This window comes from Littorina saxatilis, linkage group LG16, assembly GCF_037325665.1.
Source record: "Littorina saxatilis isolate snail1 linkage group LG16, US_GU_Lsax_2.0, whole genome shotgun sequence".
NCBI classification, from domain to species: Eukaryota; Metazoa; Mollusca; class Gastropoda; order Littorinimorpha; family Littorinidae; genus Littorina; species Littorina saxatilis.
Genome location: NC_090260.1, coordinates 36306284 through 36325042, shown reverse-complemented (window position 1 = coordinate 36325042; position 18759 = coordinate 36306284). Strand labels below are relative to the sequence as shown.

General features: G+C 45.5%; 1 protein-coding gene across 1 annotated transcript in view; it reads left to right on the top strand.

Annotated features, from left to right (window-relative positions):
* The window catches only part of LOC138950967 (LHFPL tetraspan subfamily member 2 protein-like), a 38098-nt gene extending 21890 nt beyond the window's left edge, over positions 1–16208 (top strand). The window contains exons 2-4 of the mRNA XM_070322677.1: positions 6757–7739; positions 14064–14177; positions 15740–16208. Coding sequence (XP_070178778.1) covers positions 7289–7739; positions 14064–14177; positions 15740–15882 — 708 coding nt within the window. The 5' untranslated portion in view covers positions 6757–7288 and the 3' untranslated portion in view covers positions 15883–16208. The remainder of the gene's footprint in view (positions 1–6756; positions 7740–14063; positions 14178–15739) is intronic.
* Positions 16209–18759: the final 2551 nt, after the last annotated feature.

Below are 18759 nucleotides of genomic sequence, written 5' to 3'. Positions count from 1 at the left end.
CGTCGTCAGTGTTTGATTAGGGACACGTGTTGGTTTTACGCTTCGAACGGTATCAAATAACCAAGAGGAAGTAATCGCTCGTAATGCATACGACATGTGTAATCGAGTAAGCGAGAGTTGTACGAAACCTTTCTCCTGGCACCTGAGAGAATAACAAGCATTGAAAAGAACAAGCGACTTTCATCCTCAAAAAAGGATGATCGCCGCAAGCTCATCATTCTCCAAGGCACTCCAACTAACACTTACGTATACAGTCATACACAAGAACTAACCAGCTTCTATTCTCGGCCGGTGTCACGAACTGAACACTCTGCCTGAACAGTCCTTCTAATTACAGAAAAGCTTTACTCCTGTCTATGATGGCACACTAGCGTCAACAGTTATTTCTAAATGTATTACTGGGATAATCATAATTATCACAGATAAGTACATGTACAAGGAACACTGACAGTCACCGATACATCCCAGTCATAGCATGCTCTTTGTGGACACTATACTTCGAAGGACATTTTATTAGCTTTTCCGTTTGCTCTGGGGTTTTGAAAATTAACAGTGACAACTGCCTGTAATTATTACTTTCATCTCACAGACTGACACCGTAAAGGTTAATTGTCTTGCAAGATGTTAGTAAATTGGGAGTGTTTATTGTAATTAATTGAGTTAATAACGAAAACAAGAATGACAAGACCCCCCCATACCTACAAGCAGCACTCCCACCTCTCGTAGCAGCCAACAACCCCTACCACAGACGCCGCCCCTTAGAACGAAGTATACCCCCACATCGAACAGAAACGTACAAAACATCCTTTTTTCCTTCGACAACAGTACTCTGGAACCAACTACCTGAACAAATACAGTTAACCGACTCCCTCGGGGAATTTAAACATTACTTAACAAAAGACGACACACAAATTCCCGTTTACTTCTACAGTGGCAGTCGACAAACACAAATAATCCACACAAAAATGAGACTTAATATTAGTGATCTAAAGAAAGACTTAGTTGAGCGACACCTTGCGGAAAACAGCGTATGCGACTGTGGTGATGGAACAGAAACTGCAACACACTTCTTACTAGAATGCCGTTTACACTTAGCTGCAAGAAACAACACAATCAACAAACTAACCAACAACCTCATACACACAGATATTCTACTTCATGGAAACCCCTCCTTGCAAACAAAAATTAACAAAAAAATCTTTTTAACAGTGCAGGAATTTATTGGACAGTCCGGCCGTTTCGAACAGATAAACATGTAAAGTGAAAGCAAAATCGATACGTCTACTCGTCTCTCTCTCTCTCTCTCACTCTCTCTCTCTCTCTCTCTCTCTCTCTCTCTCTCTCTCTCTCTCTCTCTCTCTCTCTCTCTCTCTCTCTCTCTCTTTCTCTCTCTCTCCCTCTCTCCCTCTCTCCCTCCCTCTCTCCCTCCCTATCTCTTACTCGCTAACACCATAAATATTATATATGTATTCTTAAACGGATTTTTGTTTTGATGTACAATTTTCATTCAATTTTCCTTTCATGTTTGCTTGCTCTTCATTTAAACTGTACAATAGCCGCCATTTATATGTAATTTTCTAACTGTAAACACCACTATAAGCATTATGCTTGTTGTTGTTTACTCAATATGCGTTTTTTGTAAATAATGCACAAATGAATAAAACAGTTTAAACCAAAACAAGAATGATCATTGTAAATTTCTTCTTGTCTCAACTGATTACCTACAAACTATAAAGCAGAAGCAGAAGCTCTCATGCAGGCCGCCTCCTTCGTTCAGGACTCCGCAGACTCTTGCTACCAAGTTGTCTTCCTCTCGGACGCCCTTTCAGTCCTTCAGGCCCTAGAGAACGACAAACTCCCACAGCTGGCCAAAGCATTACAGATGGTCAGACAAACCAGAAGAGTTGTCCTCCAGTGGATACCAGCACACTGTGGGATACCAGGAAATGAAAGGGCAGATGAGCTGGCAAAAGAAGGAGCCGTGGAAGACCAACCTGAAAACAGTGTCAGCTTTAGTGAGCAGAAGACAATCATCAAGGCATTGATGAGGCCAAGGACAAACAGAGATGACTACCACACAATGTCCAGAGAGCAGCAAGTCAACCTCATCAGGCTGCGTACTGGCCACAACAGGCTCAATGCTCACATGAACCGAAAGTTCAAGCTGGCGCCATCACCAACCTGTGCCTGCGGTCAAGAGGACCAAACAGCGGAACACATCTTACAGCGATGTCCCTTACTAGATGAGGAACGAAAAGAAGTGTGGCCGTCACCAACTCCCTTGCAGACCAAACTATACGGCAGTCGACAGGAGTTGGAGAAAACGACAACATTTATCACCAGTGCTGGACTGATTGTGTAACCTCTGCGAACGCCAAGAAGAAGAAGAAGAAGAACTGATTACCTAGCCGCACAGCAGGGCCAACCGTCACATGAGTTAATATCGGTCATTCAAAAGTATTGATTGTAATCATGCGTGTAAAATGATAATTAAAATCATAGCGGCGATCAATACAATTATTTCTTTTGGCACTGGCATGCACCCATACCCTCCTCGTTCTTCTGGGCCAGAAATCTCTTTTTGGTACCATTGCCGTCTGCATACCGGACACGCTTGCTGCCCCCTTGGCGACTAATGGAGCAAAGGGAATAACTCTCAGCCAATTGAAGGGGGGGGGGGGGGGTTTTTTGAAGTAGCGCGTGGAATGAACGTTCGCAGCTGAGATGTGTGCTCAGCGTTTATTTACTGACAAGGCTGCAGTGTGTGTGTTGCTCCTGCTGCATTGATTGATAGTACCGCACATCCCCCCCCCCCCCCCCCAACGCCCTCTCCCCTCATTGCTCCCCCCCCCCCCCCCTTGGTCACTGAGCACTATCTCCATTTCATCGTCTACCCTATGCATGGGCTCCCATGACTTAGCTGATTTCATGACCAAGCCGAAACGTGTGGCTCTGTATTCCAGTGGATGAAGATGTCAAACTCAGTAAACCAACAAAGACACCCATCCACTGACGTATAAGCCCTCCCCCTCTCCCCCCTCCCACCCTCCTTTTAGTATAACATGGTAATGTTTTGTTTGTTTGTTTGTATGTTTGTTGTCCCAAGGACAGGTTGTAAGAAATGCCCCAGCCTTAAATCTTTATCCTTGTCAAATAAATTCAGTCTCAGACCTGTCTGTCCATTTCTGTCCGAAAGAATAAGTAGAAACTCAGTAGCCATACCCTGATGAAGTGTAAACATGTTGTGAGGCGAGTTTGCCAGGAAAGTTAAGTTCCGTTTGCTATAAGGACCACTAAGACGAAACAAAAGCAAGAAAGTAAACACACTGAACTTAAAACTGGATCTCAACCACACACTACATATTGTTTTCTGTTACTTCTCTTTGTGGATTTGCTGGCTCATTATGATAACTGTTTCAGCGGTAACCATAGTGTTTGTGTGTGTGTGTCAGAGTGTGTGTTGGATATGACAAAACAAGCAAAATGCGGATGTTCAGCAAAACCGCACTTATTCTCACTCTGGCACTACCTTCCTCACTCTGGGCTGGCACCAACCACTCTAACTGACACTCTGGCCTGGCATCAGTATGCTCACTTTGGCACCATCACTCTCACTCTAGTACTCATGTAACTCTGGCACTACCACCCTCACTTTGGCACCACCATGCTCACTCTGGCATCACCATGCTCACTCTGGTACTCTGACCTGGCATCACCATTCTCACTTTGGCACTCTGGTATGGCACCACCACTCCCACTCTGGCACTAACATGCTCACTTTGGTACTCTGGTCTGGCGCCATCATTCTGCACCACCATTCTCACTTTGCCACTCTGGACTGGCACCGTACCAACATTCTCACTTTGCCACTCTCGTATGGTACCACCACTCTGGTCTGCAACCACCATTCTCACTTTGCCACTGTGGCCAGGCACCACCATTTTTCGGCACCTGTCGGTAACACACACCGTCACACAGAGACAAATATACACAGAAATATTGACCAGAGTGGGATTCGAACCCACGCCTTGGGACTTCACAGTGTTTGAATACTATCGCTCTTTTCCCTTCGGCCACTCTGCTCGCTGGAAAGTTTGAAGAAAATTAGTATACATAAAGTTTTCAGTGAGCGAATGTTCAGTGAAGAAAGAAAGAACAAACATGGATCGGTGCTTGGACCACAGAGCGATTATCACGTTCGTTTCACGGCCTGTCTGTTTGTTACTGCGAATAATCAGGCCGTGCCAGGCAGACAGTGACACACACACACACACACACACACACACACTGCACACACACACACACACACACACACACACACACACTCACACACATGCGCGCGCGGGCATAGACAGACACTATATCTTAATTTAACAAAGGAGCAAAACCTCTGTGTGTGTGTGCGTGTGCGTGTGTGTGTGTGTGTGTATGTGTGCATACGCATGTGCACGTGTATTTGTGCGTGCGCGCGCGTGTGTGTGTGAGTGTGTGTGTGTGCGGCGGAGCCCGGAATAGTGCAACCGAAGAGGGTAGGGCGGGAACTGATACAAGATGAAGTTGTCACTGGAAACCCGAGAGTGTCGGTGTTGCTACGAGTCAGTAATGGAGAAGTGGCAAGCTCTTCTCATAACACCGCATTGTTTGCAGAATGAGGTGTTATCCACTTGCTTGCTACAAGTGCTTGGTAAGTGCTGGAAGATCACTCGAGTCAAGTAGTGATGTCATTACTATGACATGCTCGAGGTCACGTCACGGAAATGCCTATGGCGACCTCTGTCAGTCTTTAAAGAGAGTGTCTTCCTCATTCCCTATTTGATTTACTCATTTTAAACGGAAAAGAATCAAAATTCTAGATAACTAAATGAACATACAATTTTTAATAAAATACAGGTACAAAACCATAACAAAATAAAACATTCACATACGAGATTGTTGTTCCGCATAAATTGTCACCAGACTCGTGTCGAATTAAAGATACTATCCCTCTCGTGTGGGCGGTCGCTTGTACAGTGACAACTGCCTGTAATTATGACTTTCATCTGACAGACTGACACCGTTAAGGTTAATTGTCGTACAAGAGTGTGAGTGTTTGTTGTAAGTATTCTTGCGTGGAACGAACGTTCGCAGCTCAGATGTGTTCTCAGCGTTTATTTACCGACATGGCTGCAGTGTGTGTGTTGCTCCTGCCGCACCAAAAGAGGTCTAATGATGATTGATAGTCCCGCACATGCCCCCCCCCCCCCCAAAAAAAAAGTCTTGACATTTGCATTGAAACGCACACCGGGGAAAAAAGTTGGGCTCACCTATGACGGCTTACTAGTGCCAAAACCTGGGGTTACCCATTAGCACGAGATAATTACTAATTAACGCTGTCAGTTACTGTTTTCACTCGTTAGTTACTCATTTTCACGGGATAATTAGTAATTTTCACGGGAAAATGACAAATTTTTAGTTTTGGCACTAGCAATCCGTCAGGAAGTGAGCCAAAACTAAAGATTAGTAATTAACAGGTGAAAGTTAGTAATTTTCCCGGGAAAATTAGTAATTAACACGTGAAAATGATAATTATCAAGGAAAATTACTAATTTTCCCTTGATAATTACAATTATGAGGTTTTGGCACTAGTAAGCCGTCATACTCACCACCTCAGATCTGGCCTGGCTTTGACTTTGAACAAGACACCCCCTCCCCCCACACTTGGTCACATACCAAAAATCTACAGCCTCGGCGTCTTCTGTGCACAGTGTGAAGTTTGTTTATGAAAATGATTCCCCCCCAAAGTCCAAATGATCCGTCACAGCGGGCAGGCAGCGTGGTGATTGTCGGCATGTCAGCAAGTGGAGGGCTGCCCTCTCCCCGTGTACACACCTGGACACATAGGTGGCGCTTGACATTAAAGCTTTCACAATAAGATGAATACTTTTAAGCGTGAGATAACTGTAATATATATATACAAAATCCCCTTATTTCCCTGTTCTTGATTCACAAGTGGAGCCAGTCTCTTTAAATAGAAATTATTTTAGGCTGTTACTCTTGCCGCCCTGTGTTTCCGTATTTGTGGCCTATCATTCTCCCATCTTTCAGCCGCCCTGTGTTTCCGTATTTGTGGCCTGTCATTCTCCCATCTTTCAGCCGCCCTGTGTTTCCGTATTTGTGGCCTGTCATTCTCCCATCTTTCAGCCGCCCTGTGTTTCCGTATCTGTGGCCTGTCATTCTCCCATCTTTCAGCCGCCCTGTGTTTCCGTATTTGTGGCCTGTCATTCTCCCATCTTTCAGCCGCCCCGTGTTTCCGTATTTGTGGCCTGTCATTCTCCCATCTTTCAGCCGCCCTGTGTTTCCGTATTCGTGGCCTATCATTCTCCCATCTTTCAGCCGCCCTGTGTTTCCGTATTTGTGGCCTATCATTCTCCCATCTTTCAGCTGCCATGACATGGCAACATTGTTGGCCCATGCATCGACACCAACTTGGTCAAATGTAAATCTTTCTCTGTGTGTTGTGTTCCAGCAATTTGTGAAGGTCGACGGGCGTTTCCAAGGGTAGATGCCGATGGCGACCTCTGTCAGTCTTTAAAGAGAGTGTCTTCCTCATTCCCTATTTCATTTACTCATTTTAAACGGAAAAGAATCAAAATTCAAGATAACTAAATGAACATACAATTTTGGTGTTAGTGGTGATGCTGTCCCAGTGACTCGCTGTGTAGCATCGCATCGTATGTTTCGTCAGAGATGTCAACGTTTCTCTGTTTTGTGTTTCAGAATATTGGAAGGGCAGACCAGACAGGCGTTTCAACGTGAAGAGTGTGTGTTCTCCGCAGTGTCCGGAGTTGTGTCGTTGATGGAGATGGTGCTTCAGTGAGACCGAGACAGCCCGCACCATCGCCTCTCAGGCGTCTGCTTCGTCCCAACATGTCGTCGCCCTGCGCCACCGCGAAATGAAGATGACTCAGGTGGCTTGTGAAATATTGGATTCGTTCCGCTGAACATTGTCAGTCATTTGTGTGAGATTCAGGGAATTGTCCAATGACATCAGCGACCTTACAGCGCTGGACACAGTCGCCTGTGAGTAGGTTTACTTTTCCGTAAGTGATCTTATTGTACTAAATTTTGTATTTTCTCTGTTAGTCCCAGAAGTGAAAACATTCCAGGAATTGACAATACGGGTTTTTTTGTAATCTGACCAGGCGTACGATCCTCAGCATCCTCAGTGACGTCACGAGTTTTGTGTCGCTGTCGCTAGTCATTCCATCTTTACCATCAGTGACGTTGTAACCTTGTGACGTCATTCACCATGTGCTACGTCATCATCACGTGTCGCTCAATGCTGTGGACGCTGCTGTCCATCACCTCCTTCATGATGCTGCTAGCTGCAGTGACGTCACCGCACTGGCTGATCGGCTACAGTCGGCACTCTGGTCTTTCCGCAACCAGGGTCCGTAACTCGACCGTAGCAGACGACAGCGAAGACGCTTACAACCCGACCTTGGGACTTTTCAACCGCTGTCTAAAGCTGATGCAATTCAGGATCGTACCCAAGAGAGAGAACTGCGCGGCTTTTGTGACGGACTTTCTCATGCCGGACGAAGAATTTCCGAACGCGTGGAAGGCGAGTTTGGTGTTCTTCAGCCTGGCGGGAGTCTTGCTTCTCTTCACCTCCATCGCCGCGGTGCTGAGTCTGTGTGTGCGCACAGCCTGTGGCAAGAGCGTCTTCACCCTGTCGGGCCTCATGCAGAGCGTGGCTGGTGAGTTCTGTCGCTCTGTCTGTTTGTCTGTCTGTGTGTCTGTCCGTGTGTCTGTCATTCTGTCCGTGATGTCAGCATGACGACTAGCCTGCCTGTCGATCGGTCGGTCTACTTATACCGCGTTTCTCCGTGAGTCAGGCTGTCCGTAGTGTCGACATGACGTGAAAATCAGCCTGTCTGGCTGTCTATCCGCCTCTCCGTTTGTCTGGCAGTATGTCCGTAGTGTCGACCTGACCTCAGTGATTAACCTGGTTGGTTTGCTGTCTGTCCGAGTGACGGTGTGTCTGTCAGTGTGTTCATGTTGACATGACCTCCAGACCTGTGCACATCTACGGTTTCTCCGTAATTTCTCCGATTTTTATATGCAGAACACGGTGCTACGGATTTTTAATTAAAATTCCGATGTTTTACTCAAAACAAAAATGTTGTACTTTTGTTTTGTTTTGAGATGTTTTAACCCATTAGTTGGCCGTTGCGCTGAAAAGACCTTTTCCGATTTACCGGAAGCGCGTGTGTTCTCAGCATTGAGTCTTTGTTCTTAGACTTAGTTCGTCCAGCGTCTGCATGGCAACTTGTGATTGAAGTGAAACATGGAGAGAAAAAAAAAGAGTGCGAGATTCAGATAGTGAAGAGGAGACACCAGCTCTGTCACCAAAGAAGAAGAAAACGGCACAACAGTGCTGGAAGTCCAGTTATTCTCAAGACAACCTGGAGATCGTAAAATTGTGTGCTTTGTGAGCAGAATTATGTCTTGAACTGTCGTTACAGCTTACTACTGAAACATTTTAAAAACTACTGAAATTTGGTTTGTTTACTACTGATGAGCGTTTTGAGTGTGCCGACAGGTCTGCCTGACGATCATCCTTTCCCAGGCTGGTGGCAATGGCCGTATGGCTTGCCCCACTGTCCAAAGCAGGGATAGTATAGTGTTCTTTACAGGTTTTGCCCTGTCTAGTGTGTGTCGAGCAGGAGCTGTGGGTTGTGGTGTCAGGATGACGGATCTGACAATCAACAGGGCGTGAAATTCTCTTCCTCTTAGAGGATTTCCACCACTGAAAGCTTTCTTTTTTTCATTCCGAAATGCCCAAAGCCTTTTACCTTTGTCTCTCATTCACTCCAAGATGTGCCCAGAATGCATCAGATTTGGTTTTAATGTTAAGAAAAAAGAGGGGCGCCTCTGCTTGGCTTCGCCACTTCAATAGTCCACTCACCAAGATGTCGTCCATTTTGATCTTGTAGCATTTGAAACCCTGTTTATCAGCCTGACATTTCCAATTTTCTGCGTGCATGCCTTCACCTTATAGCGTTGCCCTTCCTGGTTTTGTCTTGTCTTGTCTTGTCTTGTCTTGTATGGGCTTGCCTTGTTTTCCCTAGTTTTGTCTTGTCTTGGCTTGGCTTTTTTCCGCTTCACAATCAAGTTTATCTTGCAATGCCTTCCTTGTCTTGTTTTGTCATGTCCTTTCTGGTCTTGTCTTGTCTTGTCTTGCTTCACAGTATTGTGTCGTTTGTCTGTGTCTCGGCCCGCTTGAAATCTAGTGACGAAGGAGATTACCTCGAAAGTCTGAGACACTCTCATTTCAATCAATCAATCAATCAGTATGAGGCTTATATCGCGCGTATTCCGTGGGTACAGTTCTAAGCGCAGGGATTTTTTTTATGCAATTTATATCGCGCACATATTCAAGGCGCAGGGATTTATTTATGCCGTGTGAGATGGAATTTTTTTTACACAATACATCACGCATTCACATCGGCCAGCAGATCGCAGCCATTTCGGCGCATATCCTACTTTTCACGGCCTATTATTCCAAGTCACACGGGTATTTTGGTGGACATTTTTATCTATGCCTATACAATTTTGCCAGGAAAGACCCCTTTGTCAATCGTGGGATCTTTAACGTGCACACCCTAATGTAGTGGACACGAATGGACCTCGGTTTTTCGTCTCATCCGAAAGACTAGCACTTGAACCCACCACCTAGGTTAGGAAAGGGAGGAGAAAATTGCTAACGCTCTGACCCAGGGTCGAACTCGCAACCTCTCGCTTCCGAGCGCAAGTGCGTTACCACTCGGCCACCCAGTCATTTGTCGTGTGTAATCGGACAGCGAAAGAATCTTTTACTTTTCTGGTAGACTGGGAAGTTATACGATGTGTGTGTATGTGTGTGTTTGTGAGTGTGTGTGTATGTGTGTGTTTGTGAGTGTGTGTGTGTGTCTGTGTCTGTGTCTGTGTGTGTGTGTAGCATCTACCTGACAAATGTTTATGAACCTTTGCTTGTGAATGCTTCCAGATAATAATATCCCAACACGTTTTGTTTTCCATTTTGTTTTCGATAAAAGTCTTTGTTGACATTATATTAGGCATTTAGAAAAAGCACTGTGGCGACCTCATTTTTCAATTAAGTTCATTCAAATGTTGATCAAACATGGACCAGACTATGGGATTAGATTTTAGCTTTGGAAGCTTAGAAATTGATTTGTTCATTAGAATTCTAAAAATGCTAATAAAATTTGAAATATTTAAAACAAATTTAGAAATGAGTGCATTGTATTCTTTATCATTTCCTGAATCCAAAAATATATGTTATATATGTGTGTGGTATCATATGTCATGTTTACTGTGAACATATTTATCGCCTCACTACTCTGAACATATCGCCTCACTACTCTGAACATATCGCCTCACTACTCTGAACATATCGCCTCACAACTGTGAACATATCGCCTCACTACTCTGAACATATCGCCTCACTACTCTGAACATATCGCCTCACTACTCTGAACATATCGCCTCACTACTCTGAACATATCGCCTCACTACTCTGAACATATCGCCTCACTACTCTGAACATATCGCCTCACTACTGTGAACATATCGCCTCACTACTCTGAACATATCGCCTCACAACTGTGAACATATCGCCTCACTACTCTCGAGGATGACGGATCCCGGGTTATCAGTGTTGATCTTTTAGTTTCAGGCCGACAAACTGATTAAATATTCAGATATCGCTTTTCGCCACTTGTGTCTTTCCTTTTTTTATCAACTCAAGAAGGAGATTTATGCTTTGTGGGAAAAAGTTCCCCCGACATTTTCAGCCGAAAATGTTCAAACGAATGCGACAGATGTCATACATACCGCTAGGGCGGTGTCTCCAAGCTGTGTGCTTGTGGAACCTTTTGAGACACAAGGGAATGAGACAAAGGCGAAATACAACCACTGATTCTGCCACGGATTCCACAGCCTGAGGGACCGCACATCTTCTGTGTAGCTGTCAGATATTTTGCAAAACTGTTTTGGAATTAAACGCATGTGAACGATATGAGCCTGCTGCTGCAAGGTCGCCTCCCTCTCCTTTCCCACCACCACAGACCCCCCCCTCCCCCCCTGCCCTGCTTTCCCCACCTGCTTTTGGCTGCTTCCATTACCCAAGACAATGATTTAGTATGTATATGCAGAAGTCACTTTAAATGCACGTGGGTCTTGAATTTAAAGCTGTGTGTGTGTGTGTGTGTGTGTGTGTGTGTGTGTCAGTGTGTGTGTGTGTGTGTCTGTCTGTCTGTCTGTCTGTCCTTTTTTCTCGAGCCACACTAATATTTGTGTGCCACAAAAGCTGCTAGCCTACGCAGCCAAAACAAAAGAAAACAACAAGGAAGGAAGAAGAACAAGCAGGACGGAGACCACCACCACCACCACTAGCTGATAGAGGACCAGGAAGCAACAGGGGACAGGGCGGGGTGAGGGGGGGAAAGAGAAAGAGAAAGAGAGTGTCAGCCTGTGGCAGAACAACAAGGCCGCACAAAGGACAGACCAGGGAAACACAGGGGACACACACACACCGTTCTGTTGATTATTCCCACAGGGCGTTCACTCTGCTCTTCTGGCGTGCGTTTCCTTTGAGATAAACATGCTAGGAAGCTATAGCTGCTTGCTTGACGAGAATGCGAGTGTATCTTTGAAACAAGAGTGTGGGCTAGCCAGGAGTACAATAATGGTAAATTTGTGGAGCGTTTGAGTGAGAAAACGAAACATTTATAATTTTGTTAATAATTATACACCCAATAAACGTACTTTTTTTAAATCCTGAATTTTGAGCGTTCGCAGTGCGGTGTGTGTGTGTGTGTGTGTGTGTGTGTGTGTGCGTTTTTTAAGCATTGAAATCAATGGGTTGACAGAAGAGTCGTTGGTGAACAGCTGATGTGACTGCGAAGCCGCCAGGTATTCTCGCCCAATCCTAGCCTTTCCCGACGTCCGCAATCCCCAAGATACGCGCTTAGCTAGTTGTCGTCACCAAAACCTGGCCATCTCGCCGCTAAGAAACGTGTGTCTCACTGTGTCTCCCACTGCTGCCTGTGACGAGATGTCTCCGTGAGCGAGTTTTCGCGAAGAACAGGGTTGAGCTACGGTAGGGTCACTGCGCATGTCTGGTTTTTTTCTTCGCGGAAACGCTGTTGGGTTGTGTCCAGTCGCGTCCCTTGCAACAAGATGGCGACAAGCGCGTTACGGATTTACTGTTGTGGAGAGTTGATGGACGACGATGATGAACAAGCAGTACTGTTTTATTGTTGATGTGAATGTAATGCCAAAACATCGAACTATCGATTCGAACGTCAATGAAGAAGTGAGCGTGAAAATCGAGCGCAAAACAGCCGGGTAAAAGTTCAGGGCGCTAAAGTACATTTGAGCCGAAATCGCACCCAAACTCCTGTTGACCTCATTTCTTCCCAAAATAAACATCACTGCTAAAATAAAATGCATTAAAACCAAGACAGTATCCAACCCAGTATCCTTAATTTTTGAAAGGCTAAGTGATTTACAACAAATGTCTTCTCACAGTCCGTAACTTTGTCAAAAAATATTTGCAGAAGTTTCTCACCTCGCCTTGGCAGCCATCTTGGAACTGGAGAGACCCTACGCAGGAAGCAAGGTTGAAAGTTGGTTAACCGGTGACGTCACTCCAGTCGTACCGGACCGAGTTTTTGCGACCTCCGGTTCGACTCGAGTCACCTTAGTTGACGCTAAAACTCGCTCCGTGTCGAGTGTGATGGGGAGAGAGACGGCAATTTCACCGTGAGGGCGTAAAACAACATTTATCATCGAGAGAGACATCCATAAGAGCCACGTTTAAAAAAAAAAGGAATACTGGCAGATTGTCTTGTTAATAAGAAATTCTCTCTCTCTCTCTCTCTCTCTCTCTCTCTCTCTCTCTCTCTCTCTCTCTCTCTCTCTCTCTCTCTCTCTCTCTCTCTCTCTCTCTCTCTCTCTCTATCACACTGCCAGTGTGTGTCCCATCTCTAGTGCTTTCGCACAATTTCTATTTTGTTCTGTTCAATTCTCACTTTTTACACTGTTACTATCACCACTAACAGTTCGATTTAAAAGAAATCTGTTCAACCTGACCCTGTCAGCCTTGGCGTGGTCCTGTTGGCAGCGAGTGTTTGTTTGTATCGGTGGCCTTCGCTTGGCCCGGGGAAACAGACAGGCTTGTTACTTTGTTGCTGATTCTGACACTCTGATCCCAGATCCGCCCTGTCTCCCAGTTCACCAGCTGTGTCAGCCACGGAATGAACAACATAAAGGGCGGTGTTCTGATCCTGACGCGGAATGAACAACAAGGGCGGTGTTCGGGTATAAGTATTCTACACGATTCGGATGAGTTCAGGGTGAACCAAACACGGGTGATGTTCTGATATGGGGAATTTGGATCCGCCCTGTTTCTCAATTCATCAGCTGTGTCAGACACCATAAACCAAAGAGGGCGACATTCTGACATGGATATTCTCTACGATTCCGAGGATTGTCTTCATGTTTCAAATTTCATGTTGCTGATTCTGACACTGTGCGTGACACGTCTTGTATACCGGTTCACCAGCTGTGTCAGATTACGGAATGAACATTGAAAAATGGGCGGTGTTTTAAGATGGAAGTTCTACGCGATTCAAATAAATGTGTGTTTTTGTGTTCCTTGCATTATCATGTTTAGTGTCAGCTCTTACGTATTGTAGTAGTCTATATTTCACTTGCCTAACGGTAGATACACGAGCGAGTGCGTGTGTGTGTGTGTGTGTGTGTGTGTGTGTGTGTGTGTGTGTGTGTGTGTGTGTGTGTGTGTGTGTGTGTGTTTCTTTCTTTCTTTCTCTGTTTTTTGTGTTTTTGTGTTTTTGAATCATGACTGGTGCTGTGCGTGTTCCACCTTTCTGGCCCGTGTGTGTCTGCACGTGTACAATTAAGTTGTGTCTTTTAACGCTATATGACGTCAGCTTGCCCGTGGAAATGACGTCATTGGAGTGACGCATGACTGATTGTCGCATTGTGTGTTTCAGGACTGATGTGCATCCTTGGCCTGGTGGTCTTCCCCGCTGGCTGGGGCAGCGCAAAGGTCAGAGGTTACTGTGGTGACCGCGCCGGGGCCTTCGACATGGACAACTGTCAGCTGGGTCAGTGTTCGTCCATCTGTCTGTCCGTCTGTCTCTCTCCGTATCTGTCTGACTATCCCACTGCCTGTCTTTTTGACTGTCTCTTTGTCTGTCTCTTTGTCTGTCTGTGTCTATCACCCTGCGCTGCCTGTCTGCCTCTGTGTCTATAATTATATGTCTGTCTCTTGAACTATCTCTCTGCATGTTTCTTTGTCTGTCCCTCTGATCGTCGGTCTGTCCATCTATCTGTATGTCCATTTATCTGTCTGTCTGCCCGTCTGTCCATCCATCTATCTGTCTGTATGCTTCTCTGTCTTTCTGTCTGTTCATCTGTCTGCCTGTCTGCCTGTCTGTCTGTCTGTCTGTCCATGACTATCTTCTTCTTGCGTTCATGGGCTGAAACTCCCACGTACACTCGTGTATTTTGCACGAGTGGGTTTTTTACGTGTATGAACGTTTTTAACACGTCATTTAGGCACCCGTACGCCGCTTTCGGAGGAATGTGTCTGTCGATATCTGTTAATCTGTCCGTCTCTCTGTCTGTCTGTTTGTTTAAGTGCAGGTGTGTGGTAGGTGTATTGTGGCTAAGGATCTGTCGCCCTGGCAGGACATACAGTGGCTGAGGCTCTGTCGCCCTGGCAGGACATACAGTGGCTGAGGCTCTGTCGCCCTGGCAGGACATACAGTGGCTGAGGCTCTGTCGCCCTGGCAGGACATACAGTGGCTGAGGCTCTGTTGCCTTGGCAGGATATACAGTGGCTGAGGCTCTGTCGCTCTGGCAGGACATACAGTGGCTGAGGCTCTGTTGCCCTGGCAGGACATACAGTGGCTGAGGCTCTGTTGCCTTGGCAGGATATACAGTGGCTGAGGCTCTGTTGCTAAAACTCCCACGTACACTCGTGTTTTTTGCACGAGTGGAATTTTACGTGTATGACCGTTTTTTTACCCCGCCATTTAGGCAGCCATACGCCGTTTTCGGAGGAAGCATGCTGGGTATTTTCGTGTTTCTATAACCCACCGAAATCTGACATGGATTACAGGATCTTTTTCGTGCGCACTTGGTCTTGTGCTTGTGGTGTACACATGGGGGTGTTCGGACACCGAGGAGAGTCTGCACACAAAGTTGACTCTGAGAAATAAATCTCTCGCCGAACGTGGGGACGAACTCATGCTGACAGCGGCCAACTGGATACAAATCCAGCGCGCTACCGACTGAGCTACATCCCCGCCCGACTACAGGAATAATATAAAAGAAGAACAAAACAAAATAAATGAAAACAGTGAAAAAAACGAGAAAAAAACCGCTTAGTTTTAAATTGAAAGCTACTTGTAAAAGAGAGAGAGACTGAGACAGAACTTTGCGTTGACAAGAATAAAGACGACAAGCACGCGAAACTAAAAACTACCAATTTACACTAAAACTAAAGAGAAAGAGAGAGGGAGAGAGAGAGAGAGAGAGAGAGAGAGAGAGAGAGAGAGAGAGAGAGAGAGAGAGAGAGAGAGAGAGAGAGAGAGAGAGAGAGAGAGAGAGAGAGAGGGGCGAGATATAAAAAAAGAAGTTATAAATGCTCTGTGTGTTTCAGGCTGGTCATTCTTCCTGTGTGTGGTGGGCACGCTGCTGACCTTCATGTGCTCTCTGCTGTCGGTCAAGGCCGACTCTGCCACGTCTTCACACAAGGTGGAGGAGGAGGTGCTGGAGGGGAAGAACCTCATCTGTGTCCTCTGAGCCACGAGCAAGGAGAGGGGTGGTGTGAGAGGAAGGATTGAGGGGAGGAGGAGTGGTGTGAGAGGAAGAATTGAGGGGAGGAGGAGTGGATGTTAGAGGAAGAATCTGATCTGTGTCCTCTGAGCCAGGAGGAGTGGTGTGAGAGGAAGAATCTGATCTGTGTCCTCTGAGCCAGGAGGAGTGGTGTGAGAGGAAGAGGAATGAAAGAAGTAAGAGGTGCTGGGATGCTGGAGGGGCATGAATCTCATCTGAGTTACCCTGAGCTAAGACGACGGAGAAGAGGAGTGAGAGAATTAACTACAAGGTGGGGGGAGGGGGGGGGATTATCAGTGTTATCTGAGCCAGCAGGGGGAGAACTAGAGAGAGGACCAGGAATGAAAAAGGTTGGTGGGTGATGGAGGAGGTGGTGAGGGGTAAAAACAGCAGGAAGAGGAAGAGTAAAGGCATAGGGGGGGGGGGGGGGGGGGCTCATCAATGTCTTCTTGGTCAGCAGAAAGAAGGAGTGCGAGCTAGGGGAGAAGGAGACGGGGGTGGTGGGGGGGGGGGGGTGTGCAAGTTAACATGGAAAAGTCCGAATCTGATATTTAGCCCATTAGCCCACGAGAGGTACAGGAGAACACTTTGAGAAGAAGAGCTGAATGACTCAGAAGATAGGGTAAATAAAGAATGAGAGAGACTCAGAAGATAGCACTATAAAATGTCTTCCCAGAACGGTGCTTTCAGAATAATTGTAGTCACCGAGGGAGACATTTGGGGTTGTTCTGCAAAATATCACCTCTCGGGAAAGAAACATCCATAAACTGTTCGTGGCATTCTGTGTAGATTGAGTTTGATTTTGCACAGAACAAGACAGCAGATCGTCCCAGGTGGTTTACAAATACGTACTAATGCTAGCCAGGCTGTCTCTGATGGCTCAGAGGTAATAGATCTGTGTCTGTTTTATGCCTCAGAAGAACCACAGTTGAACAAACAAGTGTTCTAGGCACAACAGACAATGGCAGAAGATCGTTTGAATGGAGGAATCTATTCTCACGTGGGAAATGTTATTTAACATGACGGTGGGTACAATGGACAGTTTGTCTCGCATTTAAGCATGAAGTTTACAGAAGACTGTCTCTCTGCCAGAGGGGCGTATGTAGGTACATGAGTGAAAAGATCGCTACGAGCCTTTTACAGACACGTGCGGCGGACTGCTTCCCACTCTGTGTGTTTGTACAGGACAGTATTATTGGGCTTTTCTTTGCGCATTGCGTCCATTTTCTCGTGTAAGCGATCATTTTCACCACCACATATCTATTCTAACTTGTACCGGGGATAGTGTACAGGGGATAGTGTACCGGGGATAGTGTACAGGGGATAGTGTACCGGGGATAAAGGCATAACTATGTCTATCCTTCAATTTAAACACACAGCAAACATCAAGCCAGGCAGAGCGGGATATTTTGTTATGAATTAATTTTGTCAGTGACACCCATGTCAATCCGCTAAATGAATTCAGCAAAACGTTCCCTTTGTTCCGATTGTTGGTAGGTGCATGATGATGTTGCTCTGTGAAAGCCTGTCCTCCGTTTCTTTGACGCGAGAATTGGCGAGCCAGTGAAGCAAGACAAATCTCGCCGAGGGGAACGCTAGGATTTGGCGAGAGAAGGCGAGCATGCCTTGGAGGTGCTCGCTACGTGAGAAAAAAGTGCCAATCCGATTGGCTGTTCATGGTCGTTTACCGACCAGTGAAGACGACCTTTTCGGTATCAGCCAATGGTGTTTAATTCCGAGTTTTGCGTAGCTATCCATCAAACCCTCATATTGACTCTCGCTGTCTTGCTTAGCGAGAGGCTAGCCGCAAGCCATTCTCGTGTAAAGGAACGGGGGACTACAGTCCAGTGGGGGTGAATAGGATCGTGTGAGAGGGAAGGACCGCATCTTTAACTCGTCTTGTTCTCTTGTTGGTGGTGTGGAATTTATTTATTTAACATTTGCCTCGTTTTATGTGTTCATTCCTAGCATATAACCACGTCATGTCCCAAACAGACACTATACTGGGGACAGAAAACCAAGTTAGCATAGTTCATTATTGAGTTGAATTGGTGTCTTTTCATTGTAATATTCATGTTACTGTTAAGTACTTCCGACAAAAATGTATTTACAACTATTATGCAAGTGTATTTGATTGTTTGGTTGTTGAAGTGCGATACCGTTTTGGATTGTTGTGTTCAGAAGCTGAGCTAAGGCACATTTTTGCTGTGCTTGTGCTGTTATTTCATTGTAATGTCCTGCAAAGGCTTGTTGTTGTTTTTTAGGGTTTTGTTTGCTTTTTGTTGGTTGTGTTTGTTTTGGGGGTTTATTTCTGGTAAAAATGTGCACCATATGGATTGTTTTTAGTGCGTGTTTATTCAGCATGTAGAACATTCCCTGACCTGCTGTATATGTTGAGTTTTATTTATTCATCATGGAGGATGTTTAGTGGTGCAACATTACAATACTCAGGGTGACTGTGGACCGCGCTTCAGGCTGTCACGAGGAGAGAAAATGCTGTACACATATGTGACTCTGGGTTATTATCAGTATTATCAGTATTATTATTTTTATTATTATCATTATTTTATTCACCTGTCAGCTGTTTTTAGTGCACACCTATAGGAGTGTATTGGGAGACCTATATCTGAGAATTCATCACAACTTCACTGTACTTTTTGGGGGGATTTGCGTAGGAACTGTTACAAGCTAATCGTATATTATGCCACCAGATGTGCTTTTTAGTTTTCACCACAAATAAATGTTCTTGTGCATATGTTATTCTGATTATAATTGGAAACTAATTCTGTTTTGGTCTGCTTGGTTTACAAATATTTATGCTGTAGCAACACACAAACACACACA